Genomic DNA, 15224 nt, shown 5'->3' with positions numbered 1-15224 from the left:
TTGTCCTTTTACAGTTCGTGTGCTACTGGACCATAGAAGACTGAGTTGGCTAACTTGCTAACTGCCCTTCAGGAGCACAAAGCTGCTGGAAATTGTGTGTGTGTGTGAGATTTTGTGTGTGGAAGAAAGGCTGTGCACAACCATTCTCCTCCCCAGCAAAATATACTATTATTTTTGGCATAGTCTAAAGGACTGCTTAAGGAGGGAAGATGTGGATGTTTTGCTGGCTGTGATTTGTGACTGATCAAGTACAAACAAATTCCAAGTTCTATCCTGATCTGGCAGTCAGGTAGCCAGTTTTCTGGGAGAGGAAAGAAAAAAATCTGAACCTCTACTCCTTTCTGCCTGAATCTGTTGACATAATTGCTTCGTAAGTTACCAGTGTGTGTAGCCACAACAAAAGACTGCAGACCTTCAGTGAAATGAGTGGCACTTGAAAGATGTTGCTTTAAAGCAGTGCTCAAGATGGTTTGTAACAGCCAAAATAGGTTGAACAGGTTGGCATTTAAAGCCACTGTGTATTTTGAAGCTTAGGGAGTTGCAGAGTTGGCAGAATTGGTAGTTTGGTCCCTGCAAGATTGAATCACTAAAGCATTAGGAGTTGTATTTCATAGCTCTTTGACCCAAGCAGACCAGTTTTGAAAACAAAAACTAGTAAATCCAACATCTCTCCCCTGATTTAGTATTTCCAATAGTAAAGCTTCTATTGAACTCAAGTTGAGCATGCCTGTCTCCTTGTGTAGGATCTGTTGTGGCCAGAATCTGTTCTGGTGCCCTAGTTTGATAGTTGTTGTTATGCTTTTAAGTTTGCAAACATTAGCATACAGGAGAAGCCAGAGGCTCACTTACCCAGAAATGGCCACTGCAACTTGCTTCCTGAAATGGCCTGGATGGAGGGGCTTTCATGTATTTCCCAAGGCTCACAAGGATTTCCAAAGTTATTTGATACCCAGTTGATGTCCTGAATTTAATCTTGGACAGCTTGTAACAGGATGGTGCAGCATTGTGCTTTTCACTTAGTTCTTCTGCTTGATGTCTATTGCAGTCACTGTATCTGTTTATGGAAAGAAGCCATAATTATCCTTCCTCCCCTGTCCTTTAGGGAAAACAAACTATACCAATCTAGTGTTCACTCTTAAAAAGTGCTCTATCCCATGACAATTCTAGTGGCTCTTTCTCTGTCTCCTTTCAGGTTTTAATAAATTCCCTCAAGCATGTGTAGGACTGTGCATCTCTGTCTGTGCTGTCAGTATCTTCCTGGAATATCCTAGGATTTCATCTGTCACTTCCACAGCTTCATTGTGAGGATGGATCTTAGTCATCCTATGGTTAACCCTTTCTCAGCTTAAGGTCTTGCAAATGCTTAGCAGAGCTTTTTTCTTGGAACTCCAACTGTGACTTTGCAATCCTTGAGTTTCAACCTGTATTTATTCTTCTAGGGCTTCAGGGTCAACTTGTCCTTTCTTGTTGGTAACATGACATACTTCTTTTTTTTTTCCTATTTTCCCCCCTGGTGGTAGCTTCCAATATTGTTGCATTGTCTAAGCAGTTATCACACATGGCTGTTCTTTGCTGTTGTCACTGACAGAAATATTTCATATAGGAATTTATTACAGAAATCTTGAATTAAATTCCAAAATTAATCCCTATGACGCTGTGCTATATAACCTCCTTCTGGCCATATGTTTCCCATTTCTATAGGAATTTATCTAGTTGCTAGTTTGAAAAAGATCAGTAGAATCAGAATGTTTTAGATTGGAAGAGACCTTTAAAAATCACCTTAGTCCAAGCCCCCTGCAATGAGAAGAGACAGTGTACACGAGATCAGGTTGCTCAAAGCGCCTGCTCAGCTTTGTGCCATCTGCAGACTTGCTGAGGGTGCTCTCAGTTCCACTGTCTGTGTCATTGATGAAGGTATTAAACAGTCATGGTTGAGCTCTTTCTAAGACAGAGGATGGCATATGGTAACATTTAAAATTCTATTATTGGATTGTCTACTAAGGTGCCAAGAGGATGGTGCCAGACTCTCCTCAGTGGTGCCCAGTGACAGGACAAGGAGTAATGGCCATAGACTGAAACACAAGATGAGGAAGAACTTCTTTACACTGAGGGTGGCAGAGCACTGAACAGGCTGCCCAGGAAGGTCATGGAGTCTCTCTCTCTGGAGACATTCAAACCCCACCTGTTCCTATGTCACCTGCTCTAGGTGAATCTGCCTTGGCAGGGGGGTTGGACTAGGTGATTTCCAGAGATCCCTCCCAACCCTAACAAAATTCTGGTTTTCTATGTAAATTGCTGATATGAAAAGCTCTTCTTCAGAGGGGGAGAAAGTGAAGGGTAACTTGTGTTTCTGAGCTTCTGCTTTGCAGATACAGCACACCCTCCTTGAGGCTATGCATAAGTAACTGTCAGCTCAAATGTTCTACATAAAAGTACTTACTGTCATGCATTTCTCTCAAGTGAGGTTCCTAATTATAATTATGAATTACTCAGGTGTTGGCTCTCAGTTTAGTTAAGTACTCAGGGTGGTAATGGTTGAAATTCATGCCTGTGAGTATGAGCACAGCTCTGCGTGGGTTTTATTTGGAAACCCAGTCAGTGATGGTGTTATGTACCTAAATTGCATTTTAGTATTATTTCCATTATATTCCATATAATTAAACAACTCATCAGTTGTTTAATTATATGGAATTATGAAGTAGACATTGAGAACATAAACAGCTCTGAATGTAATCTAAACACAAGGCCTCTTTCCTCTCAGTTGTGTCTTAGTTAAGAGATGCCCTCTGGGTATTTTATAACCTGCCATTGTTATGGAAGTACAGTATTTTATCTTGGACTTTTGATAAGCCCCAAAATTTGGGACTTGTGCTCTGGCCTCTTCATGCCACTCTCTGTTACCCAGGCCCTTGGTAGCTCTATCTTCTGTCAGAATTTTTATCTGTGGGCATTGTGGGATTGTAGCAAATGGGAACTTGAACTAAATAGAAATAACATGCTACAAGCCATAATGGATATTATAATTGAGTTTCCAGGATATAGAAGTCTAATTTTAATCCAAACTCTCTCAGTTTCTGTGAATTCATTCAGCTGCTTTAATATGACTTTCCATTTTCAGAGTTTTCAGTCAAAACTTAATTTCAGGAACACTTAGTAGACTTTTCTTCATCTCTTTAAGGAATTATGTAATGCTAGAGCACTTAATTTTACTCAGTGCTGCTAAATGTTTGGTAGCTTACTTCCCAATAATAAATTCTTAACATGGCAGGAATGTAACATTCAGAACTTGGTTTTTGTCCACTAGTGATATTTTCATTTGACTTTTCTGGGAATTAAACTGTTCTATGTACTTAATGTAATTCTTTCAGTAAATTCCAGTAGAGGCTGTGGTTAAGCAGTGATGTGTTAGGCTTTGATTCAGTTTTTTAGTTTTTAAGCATGTGAATAGTCCCACTGGTTTGGGGCTGAGATCTGTGTTATGGTGTACTTACTAACTTCAGAATTTTCATTTCCATGTCTGTAGCTGGTGTATGAGTTTTTCCTGAGGTTTTTGGAGAGCCCAGATTTTCAGCCCAGCATTGCGAAGCGATACATTGACCAGAGATTTGTGCAGCAGGTAAGAGGGGAACTTTAAAGTTGAAAGTGGGATTTAAAGATCACCTCTCAAGTTTAATTTATCAGATGGACTCTTAAAGCTTTCATGTTGACACAGGGTAAATTTCAGTTGTCCAGCAGTGGTTTCTGCCAAACACTAAATAAACAGCACATCCTACCACAGGGGCTATATGTAATTAGTAACTTCAGGAACACTTTGTTTTCATTTGCTTTGCAATGCAAGACATTTGGAATTTGTGAAGACAAGTTGTTTTTCATTATTTGTAACTTAATTCCAGTCAAATCAACAATGTGCTAATTATAATTTTGTAGTCCTTTTGTGTTTGGTTTCTTCACAGTTGTATCATGGGAAAACTTACCGCAAGCTTTTTTCTTGTAAAAAGTTCATTTACTTATTGTACATTAAATGTGTTTCAACACCTTCTTACTTGTGTCTAGATAGTGTAATTCTCTTTACTATTGTGTATTAACCATGGAAGGAAAATCAAGTAAGAAATAACTTAGGAAAGTCATGCTTTACCATGCAAAGCAACTACGATCAAGAAAACAAAGTGAGATTTCATATTAACTATAACTTCTTAGGGAATTATGGTGTAGAATTCCATAACAGTTTTTTGTTCAAGGTGAAGTCAGTGGGGATTTTTTTCAACATGTTGAAATATTTATTTGCCAGATTTTGTTTGTCATTGTTTGCTCAGTATCTGAAGAGTGAGTGCTGGCAGGCCATCACAATACAGCAATGAAAAATAAAACCACAAGATGGGTGCTTTCCCTCCCTACCTTCAGTGACTGCATTTAATTTCCACTTACTTGATTCTACTGTTCTTGTTTATAAGTGTTTCCTTCTTCTCAGTTTTATTCAACTTACACACAAAATTTAAGCCTGAAGCTGCTGGTGAACTATTGGCTGTGGGTATCCAGTTTGCAAATTGACCTGTGGTCCTTAAGAGCAGCATTGCAGAGTTTGTTCCTGACATTTCACTTGATCTTTTTCTAGAGTACAAGATAGAGACAATGCAACCAGCAGCTAGCTATATATGGGAAAAAACGTGGAGTAGTGACCCTGAGAAATTCCTGCTAAATATAAAATTGAAATGAGCCCGAACCAAGCTCCTGAACAGCTGTTTCCAGTCCCTTGTGCTGCTTGGTACAGACATACCTAAGCTCAGACCTGAGCAGGAGACTCTGGGGACTGCTTGAGCTGTTACTCACTTGCTCAAGGCAGCTAACATTTCTGAATATGCTGTTGCTTGGACATGCAGGGTTAAAAAAATAACAAAAGTTGCGGTCTATAAGGGGATTGGAATATTTTTTTATGTCTTTGAGTGAGCATGGTCTTTTCTGTATCCTTGGAAAACTTTCTACAAGAAAAAAGTGTGTGGAAAGTTTTGTTAGCTTATTGCAGCATTTAGTCTGTATTAATAGGGAATTGGTTAATAATTACATCTCTTGTGCTTATTCTTTGACCCCCTCCTTAATTGTAAAATTTCTTGTATAGGAATGCTTTTCTCAGCCATCAAGACACAAGTACCTTTTTGAGATAAGCAGTAAAGGATTTTAATTAAGAAGTTGTAAATATAAGATATGGATTTGATTCATTCTGATTTCTTAAAGAACAAGTGTAAACCTCTTACCTGCAGTTTGATAATCTCATTTTTGCAATTTCATTTTTATTTTGATAGTATAATAGTTACTGGCATGACTTTGGTGTCTGTTGTACACAGGAAAGGAATGAAGTTGATGAGTTTATTTAAAAAAATCATCTTTATTAAAAATGTAATTTTGAAAATCTACTATTGACAGCTAAACAAAACGTACAGTTAAACTGATTCTATTTTTTCCTAATGTAAACTTGTTAATTAAAGATAAAATTCAAATCAGGTAGTAACAAAACAAAAATCTTACGTCTTTCAAAAGTAATGAATTTCAATTTAATTTTTAAAGTTGTTGGAGCTCTTTGACAGTGAAGACCCACGAGAACGTGATTTCCTAAAGACAGTTCTTCATAGAATTTATGGAAAATTCCTTGGTTTAAGAGCATTCATCAGGAAACAGATAAACAACATTTTCCTCAGGTATGCTCTGTGTATGTGTGACTAACTTCAGGAATATTTTATCTTGCCTTCATGGTCTGGGTCTGCAGTGATTTATTCTTGAAATAAAAGACCTGGGTTTGGTTTGTGATCTAGCTTTCAAACATTTGAAGCTTAGTAAAGGTTATTTTTTCGGAATCTCTGATCCTCTGTGTCAATTTTTGACGGTTGTCTTTTTTTTGGTAACAGGTTTATATATGAAACAGAGCACTTCAATGGTGTTGCTGAACTTCTTGAGATATTAGGAAGGTAAGTTTGATCTCACACAGAAAAAATATAAAATATTATTATGAACGTTTGCTTCAGCTTTTCTGCTTTGGGGATGGAGGGGGGGAAGAGAATTATTACAGTAATGAGTGATGAAGTGCAGTCATGGATAATCTAATACTGTCTGGGTCACCACATGAATATCAAATTAGGACACAGAGAATAAATTATTCATTTTTCAGTGCAAGTTTTAAAGATGACTGGCAAAAAATGTTTCTCAAGGGTCCTTGTTTGTCAGACCTATCTACTCTTGCTTATCTTCTACCTGATAGATGACTTGTTCTTTGATTCAGAAAATGAATGTTAACTTTTGCCCTCATGCTGAATTAAATGCTCTAATCTTCAGGCTGGTTTTCCTTCAGTTCTATTCAGGAAAGCCTTGTAAGTGCTAGGGTTTTTTAGTTTTACCATTTTACCATTTTTTATATTTTACCATTTTAGGGTTTTTTAGTTTTTCCATTTTTTGGATGTTATTTCATTAACTTCAATTTAACTTTGAAGTTTTTTTCTGCTAGATTTTTTTACTGCCTTTCCAAAACTGCCACAGTAGAAAATTGTATAAGTATTGCTGGTCTAACTGAAAATAAAAATATGGCAAGAGCTATTGTGGAACAAATTTTCATGAAAAATCAAGTGAAAGGGATACCATTATTTTCTCAGATTTGCCTGAAATGTAAGGGGCAAAAGAAACTACCCTTTTCCTGAAGGACTTTTGTCTGTTCTAGAGCTCATCAACTCTTAAATATAAGATGATTGAATCAATGAGACAACTTTTAAACTTTGTTTTTAACGGGAAAGGTTGTTCAACAATCTCAAAACAAGTGTTCAAACTGCACTGTTAAAATTGTATAATCTCTTCTTTTTTCTCTTCAAGTTGCTAGTGACTGTGAAAAGGTGAAATGGTTCAGCTTCCTGATACATCTGTCTAAGCTTTAAAATTCTACAGCAAGACTTACTGTAGATGATTTTATTTAATAGAGGTCATGATAAAAATACTTCAGCTCATTTAATGAATATTATTTAGCTTCTACTGTGGTTCTCTGGTATTCTTACCAAGAGTCTAAACTCTCATGATACCAGCATTTTAAAGGTTGTGCACATGTAGAGCTATTTTATGGCTTCAAAATAACCAGGTTTAAAAACTGAATCAGAAATGAAGTTTCACTTGAACTTACAGAAATTCTTGACTTGCTAGGAAAAAATATATTTTTAATAAAAATAAATCCTGCTTATTCATGTTTTCAGTATTATCAATGGTTTTGCACTGCCACTGAAAGCAGAACACAAACAGTTCCTTATGAAAGTTCTGATTCCCATGCATACTGCAAAGGGATTAGCTTTGTTTCATGCACAGGTAAGCTTTTGCCTATTTTTTAAGAGTGGTGGGTTTTTTTGTATTGACATTTGAAACTAACCAAATTTAAAGCACTATGTGTTAAAATATCAATATTCCAAAATATTTGCAGATTCAGTTACTTTTTAAAAAAGTCTTCCAGGTCTTATATCTAAATGTTGATTTTGAGACAATATTTGGCATATATTACAAGTGAAAGAATGTATGTACCAGTGAGTCAAAGACTTACCAACTGAAGTTGGAAGCTTTTTTGCTTGTAGTCTTGTCATACTTTAAGCTTCATTTAATCCCAGGGCCTTGTGCTCTTATCACTTCCTTTATGTAACTTAAATGCTGTGTGTAAAGGAACCTTGGGCATGGCCAGGTATTTATTTCAGAAGTTTTTTCTCATTCTAAATCCATAACAGTGATGGGGGGGATGGGGGGTGGAGAGAGAATGTTGTTGCCATTTATAAGTGGTAGAAATCCACAGTAGCTCTCTGGATCAGCCAGAAATTATGTAGATCCATGACACGCTGTCAGAATGCTGCAGTTCTTCAGCTGACTTTGATTCTTATACTTGCCACAGACATTCAGCATTTCATTTGAGGAATAATCTATATCCTTTCCAGACATATGGCACTTCAAGTATTGAATATAGTTGATGCAAACTTGGAAGTAATTCTGCTGTGACTAATTAAAACTTGCTTTGTAACTTAGCTCACTAATACAGCTCCTTACAGACTAAAGATACAAGAAAATGGGTTTCTAATTAAAGTGAAATCATTACGGCTGTATAGCCTACAAACAGGATCAAGTGAAGAGCTCACTTAATTCCTAATTCTCATATGAAGTTTTAAATTAATCAAATCACTTGTCTTTGTGCTTTATTGCCTTGCTGTTCCATGGAATGAGTCAGTGAAATGAAAGGGCCCAGTCACCTCCCAAAGGTGTTCTCACTGACAGATCAGTACAGCAAGCTGCCCTTTTTTTTCTGGGATACATTTAATTCAGTTCCTGGGTACCTGAAAGGGCTCTGTTAATTCAGCTGTACCTGAAAGTAGCATTTGTCCTGCTGAGCAGGCCACTCTGTCCCTTCCTAAAACACCAGTGCCAGGTGCACACACAGCACCGTGTGCTCCTGGTTTCGTTTTATGCCAAAGGTTTAAGCCAGTGTTAAATCTACATTGCAATCCCAAGTGGCCTGGTTGCTTTGTTGCTGAGTAAAGTATAGCCTACCCTTAAAAGTTAAAGCCTTCAAAATGAAATGAGCTTGAGTCTGTGTCTTTGAACAGTAAAGCATTACTGCACTGTATAATGGGATTTTATGAGATTAATGTGTGACATTTATTATTTTTTGAGTCTATACAAATGCATCAGTAGCCTAAGGGCAAAAAGAAATAAATTAGACCTGTTGCAATTACGGCATTGTAATTACCTGCTTTGGCATAACAGATTAAAAAAAAAAGAAAGGGAGTGGTTAAATTCAAGCATCCTGAGTATTGAAATGTGATGCATGTTACATCATTTTTGTCTTTGCTTTATATTGTGAAATACTGTGACATTTTAAAATCAGTCTTAATAGAATCTAGGATTGTAACTAGTTCAGTAATAGGATTATTGTATGGTTTCTTCATGGGATGGTTGTTTACTTACTCAACTATGTGCTAAGTAACTAAACTCTAAGTGATTATATAACATTAAATATCCTTGGCCTGAGCAGGCCCTGCACAGAAACCACAAGAGGCTGGGAGAGCAGTGCTGGTGACTTAATCACATTGTGCTTCCCCACTTCTTCCACCTTTCCACAGGCACTTGTTGGCCATTGCTGCATTGGGACTGGACACTCAGCTGGACAGCAGCTGCCTGATCTCTCGTGGCCTTGCAATGTGTTAAAATTCTTTCACTTGTAATCATACCCACTGAATGTTGTGTGCTGTAGATGTCTGGTACCTGAGCAATGTGCAATGTGTGCTCAGTCAAACCTGTGTTAACTTGTTTTTTTCTGGAAGTATGGCCCTTTTTACCCCAATATAGATGTTTGAAAGTGATAGCTTTGTAATGTTAATACAGGAGTTGATGTTAAGAAAAATCTGTCTGCATATGGGATATGAGTTAGGGGAAATATCTGCCAAGCTTGAAAATAATTTTCTAGGTTGAAAAGAAGTCATTTTTGGTGTGCAGGAAGTTTCTTTTAAGATAGAGCAGGCTGTATATCTTGCTGCTTTAATTGCTGTTTTGTTTAGTTTGGACTAATATGAAATGGCTGTGTAAGGGTGTCTTAGGTTGGGTTCCCCCCACGATCTGAAGTGCTTCCATTAGAAGTTGTGATACTTAGTAATGCTGCAATGTCTAAACAGTGTCTGCTTAAACTAAATAACCATATGACTTACATTCCAGCTCGCCTATTGTGTTGTACAGTTCCTGGAAAAAGATACAACTTTAACAGAGCCTGTAAGTGTTTTTCAGTTGGATGTCTTTCTATTTTTAATTTCAATTAAATATTTCAGTGTAACCTGTTGAATTGTACAGCAGTGCTGTGCTATCCTGATTAAACATCCATAGGTGGGATTTTTGGGGTGGGGGGAGGGGCAGTAGAAGATGAAATCTAGGATAGTTAAGAAAATTCTGGGTTTGAAAGGGCACTTGTGTCTTAAACTGTGGCCAAGATAGAGCACAGATTTAACTAAAAGTTTGAACTGCTGGTATCATGCAAACTACCCCAAATGAGAAAAGCATGTAATGGCTATATTCTCTCCTCATAAAAATTAAAATTTCAATGTTTTTTGTACTGATTGCTTATGCTTATCCACTGCATGAAGTTGAAATATTTTAGGGAATAAACAATCCTGAAATAAAAGTTGAAAAGAATAACAACACTTCATTTAGACAGAAAGAACTCTGAAATTCCAAATGTGGTGTTTCTGTCCTGCCTCTTCAGTTCCTGGGGTGGCTCTTGGCAGTCAGAACTGAGGTGCTTCAGGCATCTGTGGCTTTTGCCAGACTGAATCTCCTGTGATACATATTGACAGCTCAGCTAAAAAGGGTTTATGGGCCATTGGCAGGGCCCATGAAGAAGAACAGAGGCTCAGGGCAGTGCAGCAGCTCATGAGAACACAGAGTGATGTCAGGCCAGCTATAAAAGAAACTGGTTTTAGCTGGACAATCAGGAATTTCTCCATTAGGGCTATGTTGATATTTATATACTTTACCCCTTTTCTGACAGAAAAATGAAGAGCTTATGCAAGACCTAAGTTTTTCTTCTATAAAGAAAAAAAGATAAACAGCTTTGGGAAAACAGCATTGATCTTCTCTGAGTGGTCTTTCAGTGGAAGCTTGTTTCCAGCACAGCCACTTCAGCACTGATGTTCCTCATCAGCTGACCAGTTATTCTGTAGGTGGTGGAGGGTGGCTGTGGATTTGCCTTGTGTGCTTGAAGCATCTTCTTTCCCCCCATGCTGCAGTGTTCCCAGTCACACTGGTCAATAAGCTGGTTTTGTGGGACAGGGCAAGGAGAAAGGAATTGTGTAACCCATATTCCTTAAGCCAAGTGAGGAAACAACGCAGGCATTTTGACAGTTAAAGTTGACATGTGAGCAGAAAATGTGTAGTGCTACATAAAAACCTGCAAGGTTGAATGAAGTGACAGCGTGACAAAGTCAGAACTTCCTGACAGAAATTTATCGAAGTGTGGTGCAGGTCCAAGCCTAAACTGCTGTGAGGACTTTAGAGCAGTGCCCCAGTGCAATTCTGAGGCTGGGCTGGACTGTAGTCTGTACAACTGTCGTTGCTTCTTAATCAGTTAAAGGTGAATTCAGGCTGGAGAAGACACAAGAACTCACTGCAGAGTCACTGCCTGTGTTTGGTTTGGTTGTTACTCTGGGTATATAGTAAAAGTTGCTTTTTAAAGAAATTAAAGTTAGTAAGATAAGAAGTGAAGCTTTAAGAAACTTTCTGAAATGCTTGAAAAGTAAATGTTAAAATTTGAGGCAACTGATGAGATAGCATTGGAAATTTTTCTTGGCTTTAGGTCAAGTAATATTTTAAGAACTCCATCAGAAGGCTGTCTCACACATACCTTACTGTTATTTTTCTGGCAGGAATTGTCACTCAGGGTCAGTTTGGAGGACATTCAATCTGAGCTCTTGTAGCTATGGTAGTCTGCCTCAGGTCAGGCCTGATGTTTGCAGAGCTGACAAGAAGAGTTTGTTACCTAACCCTGCTGAGTGCAGTGGCCTTTACATGGAAGAAATCAGGCTAAATGAGCAGTCCTTGTACATGAGTTAAGTTTTCCAGCAGGTACCTACAGTTGTAAGCCACTTTATGGGAATCCTGTAGCTCAGGGAAGAATATTAATATTAATAATGTGTTGTAAGAGCAGCAATCCATGAACATAAATGTGCAGGTATCAGCTTTTTAATATTAAAGCATAGTCAAGCTGGAAACTGATACTCCAGCAATGAGGAGCAAGGAATAGGTATCTTGTTGAGGTGTGCACTGTTATACTCAGAACATGTTATTTCTTCATTGAGAATATGGGTCTCTCTAGCAAAGTATATTCAAAAGTTCTTGCAGTAACATGTTCTGGAAAGTGCACTTCAGTCACATTAACTTCTTCTCTGGAAAGCCACTTTTGATAGTACATGTAGTTGTTAATAAAGCAGCCAGCTGGAAAGCTGAAGGAAAAAAATCAATATGGCAAAAAGCAAATATGGAAGGTATTCAAATAACTGAGTAATTTTGCCTTTGGGTATGATCTGTTAGGTGCTGTTGTATCATAAAAAAAATAGAGGTCCTTTCCTCGGAATAGAAGTTTATAAGGCTCTGAGAATGTTTCTGCTTCTGGAACAGTTACAGCTCTTTTTTTTCCTTTATTTAAAGCCAGCATTCATTTTGTAATTTAGATGCCATGTGAGATGTTTATTTCTAGGAAAAATGCCTCCAGCCTTTCTTTGCTGTATTCCCTTCATTCCTCTTGGGGGCTGTACTTTCCAATTAATTTTCCCAAAGGGTTGTTTTTTCCAGTCTTGTGTAAGGTAGTTTCAAATGTAGATACTAGAATACACTTCCTCTGTAAGTTCACATCTTTCTTACTTTAGTTTCCAGTCTAACATGTCAAATTGTAGCAGGGAAGAGTTGGAGGCCATGGCTCCTCTGTAGAGCCCTGTCAGCAGATACTGTTTCCTCTCGGGCTTCAAACCTTTGATGCCAAGGCAGGTGCTCCCCAAAGTATGGATGAGTAGAAGACAAAAAATATTCTGGGAGATTTAGCTGCAGGGGGGTTGCCTTAACTTTGTGGTGCTTTGATGTGATCAGCACCCTGTCAATTAATGTAAGTACTGGGATGGGAGCAGAGAGTGTGTGGATAATCACAGGCACACAAAGCCATAAGGGTCTAAGTTATTCTGGTAACCTAAACAAGACAAACATTTAAATGAGTGTTTATTCAGTTTTCATTGAACCACTGGATAAGGAAAAGCAAACCAGTACTTTTTTTTATCTTCTCAAGTATAAAAAGAAACTTGTTCTGCTTTAACTTGTTTGTGTTTTTCATACAGGTAATCAGAGGACTGCTGAAATTTTGGCCAAAAACGTGCAGTCAGAAAGAGGTTGGTTTTGTGTCTTGTTTCTAGTGTCTGCTGTGATGTAAAATGTTGTGGGGCAGGTTTCCAAACCTTCTCTCTGCTGTGCTCTTCAAGAGATCTTGCAGAAAACTTGCAGTTCTTGAAGCTTCTTGAGGCACTCACCTTTGTCATGTGACTCAGTTTCTTCTCTGTAGTTAAAATGAGTTTAAAAACCAGGAGTTTGATTTATCCCACCAGATTGCATCCCCAACAATTCTTTAAAAGTGGGTCCCTTAACACTGTTGTCTCTGTTTCTGCAAGTGGTGATAAATTTTTCTGTGCCAGCTAAATAGAATTCTGCTGGTTGCAATTTTATATGGGAATTAACTACTTATCACTTCAAAAGCTACTTTGGTGATCTCTGATAATCTCTGCAACCATTCTTTAAATAAGATGCCCTAATTTTTTTTTTTTAACTGTAAAAAACCGCCTATTTTCTGCAGAAGCAGTTTGGTGAAGCATTCAGTATTTATACAAAAGAAGTCCAAGAAGAGAGCTGTAACTTGGTAGCTGAGAGTGATGATTGACTTCTTTTAGGCTGCAACACTCCTGTGAATGTCTAAATGTCTTGTAATGACACACAGAGTTCTTTGCAGATTCATGACTAATGTATAAGCTGTATTTTGTTTGCTTCTGTTTACAATGGTGATATAAAACATTCTCATCCTTTTTTTCTTTCTCAACAAACAGGTCATGTTTTTAGGTGAAATTGAAGAAATCTTAGATGTTATAGAACCAACACAATTCAAAAAAATAGAAGAGCCTTTATTTAAGCAAATATCCAAGAGTGTGTCAAGTTCACATTTTCAGGTAAATAAAATAAGTATACAAAAACCCCCAGACAAACCTTGTGGTAACTTATTTTATGGTTGTTATGAACCCCTAACTTTGTGTTTCAGGTTGCAGAAAGAGCTTTGTACTTCTGGAATAATGAATATATTCTTAGCCTGATTGAGGAGAACATTGATAAAATACTACCAATTATGTTTGGCAGTTTGTACAAGATCTCCAAAGAACACTGGAATCCGTATGTAGCGTTTCACTTCATCTGTAAATAAATTGTCCACTGTTTCAGGCTTGGATTGGGAGCTTGTAAATGTGGCTTCCTTTTTACTTAAACCAGGTTAAATCCATGGCATTCTGGGTGTTAAATGGAGTATCACTTTAAGCTCTATTGTGCTTTCACTGATCTGCATTTTTATGATGGAGACCTGGAATTTATTGAAAAAGTGTGAGGAAACTGAATGATGGTCTTCATATTGTAATCACATCTGATCCTATGTGTTATTTCAAAATGCAAATTAATGTTACTTAGACCAAAACCATTTCTAAGGGTTGCTTCTATTTATGCTTTGCTGTCCTTTAATACTTCAGATGAATACAGTTGTCTGTGTCTTCATAAGTATTTATTGCTGCCCAGTGAGACAAGAAGGGGAAAAGATCCTATCAGAGAAGAGCAACACTTATAAAGGATGGTAGGGCTGAGAAATGAGTGACTGCTTCATTTTATATTTAGTGCCACAAGTTAAATATTGGTATTCCTGTGTTTGAAAGAAGCAGTAATGGTACTGAAATACTGAAAAGCAAAGCTTGCTGGTGCCAGCACCTTGAATTAAGTTGGAAGTCAGTGTGCAGAATGTGAAGCTAGTACAGGCAAAAGCGAGGGTGAGCAGGAGCCTCCCACAGCCCTGGAGTAAAACAGATGTCCTGATTTAAGCCCGTGGAGGCTTTGCAATTATTCTGGGTTTATGTAGATGGTCTGTCTAGTTGCAAATGTAGCAACTAAGACTGAATATAAACTTTGGGGAATAGTCCTTGGAGCATCAATATATTTGGGACCTCAACAAATCTGGAGGATGTCCCTCTTTCTCTGTCTGCAGCCAGAAGTTGCCCTTTATGAAGGAAGTAAAAGACACAGGGTAATTGCCTACTTGAGGACAAGGAAGTTTGGGGAAGAAAGTCTAATCCTTTGATACTAATCTGTTTTGGAGGACAGCAAAACATGCTTTTATCCATCTGGCTGTCTTATATGGACTGAATTACTTGCTTAAACTCGAACTTTTCCTCTCAGAAAACCAAAGCCTTAAATAGGCTTTTGACCTCAAACCACATGAAAGCCAGGATACAAAAAATCACCAGATTAAAAAAATAAGTGTGTAACAGGCAAAGGACACTGTGCATTTTGAATGAGCACAAGGCTCTGATGAACACCTGGGAGGTTTCCTAGTGCCATGATGCACAGAGTGCACTGAAAAGGCAAACCTCCTTCTTTGGTTACTTCCTTAGGGGGTT

General features: G+C 37.8%; 1 protein-coding gene across 1 annotated transcript in view; it reads left to right on the top strand.

Moving 5' to 3' along the window:
* Positions 1 to 15224, top strand: part of PPP2R5A (protein phosphatase 2 regulatory subunit B'alpha) — a 42960-nt gene that overhangs the window by 24830 nt on the left and 2906 nt on the right. Inside the window, exons 4-11 of the mRNA XM_069009576.1 lie at positions 3524 to 3616; positions 5560 to 5690; positions 5898 to 5957; positions 7221 to 7329; positions 9709 to 9762; positions 12867 to 12917; positions 13623 to 13742; positions 13832 to 13959. Of these exons, the coding sequence (XP_068865677.1) occupies positions 3524 to 3616; positions 5560 to 5690; positions 5898 to 5957; positions 7221 to 7329; positions 9709 to 9762; positions 12867 to 12917; positions 13623 to 13742; positions 13832 to 13959 (746 nt within the window). The remainder of the gene's footprint in view (positions 1 to 3523; positions 3617 to 5559; positions 5691 to 5897; positions 5958 to 7220; positions 7330 to 9708; positions 9763 to 12866; positions 12918 to 13622; positions 13743 to 13831; positions 13960 to 15224) is intronic.

The sequence above is a fragment of the Aphelocoma coerulescens genome, chromosome 3 (assembly GCF_041296385.1).
Source record: "Aphelocoma coerulescens isolate FSJ_1873_10779 chromosome 3, UR_Acoe_1.0, whole genome shotgun sequence".
Taxonomy (NCBI): Eukaryota; Metazoa; Chordata; class Aves; order Passeriformes; family Corvidae; genus Aphelocoma; species Aphelocoma coerulescens.
The sequence above is the reverse complement of the archived record's forward strand: the minus strand, read 5'-3'. Positions and strand labels throughout refer to the sequence as shown.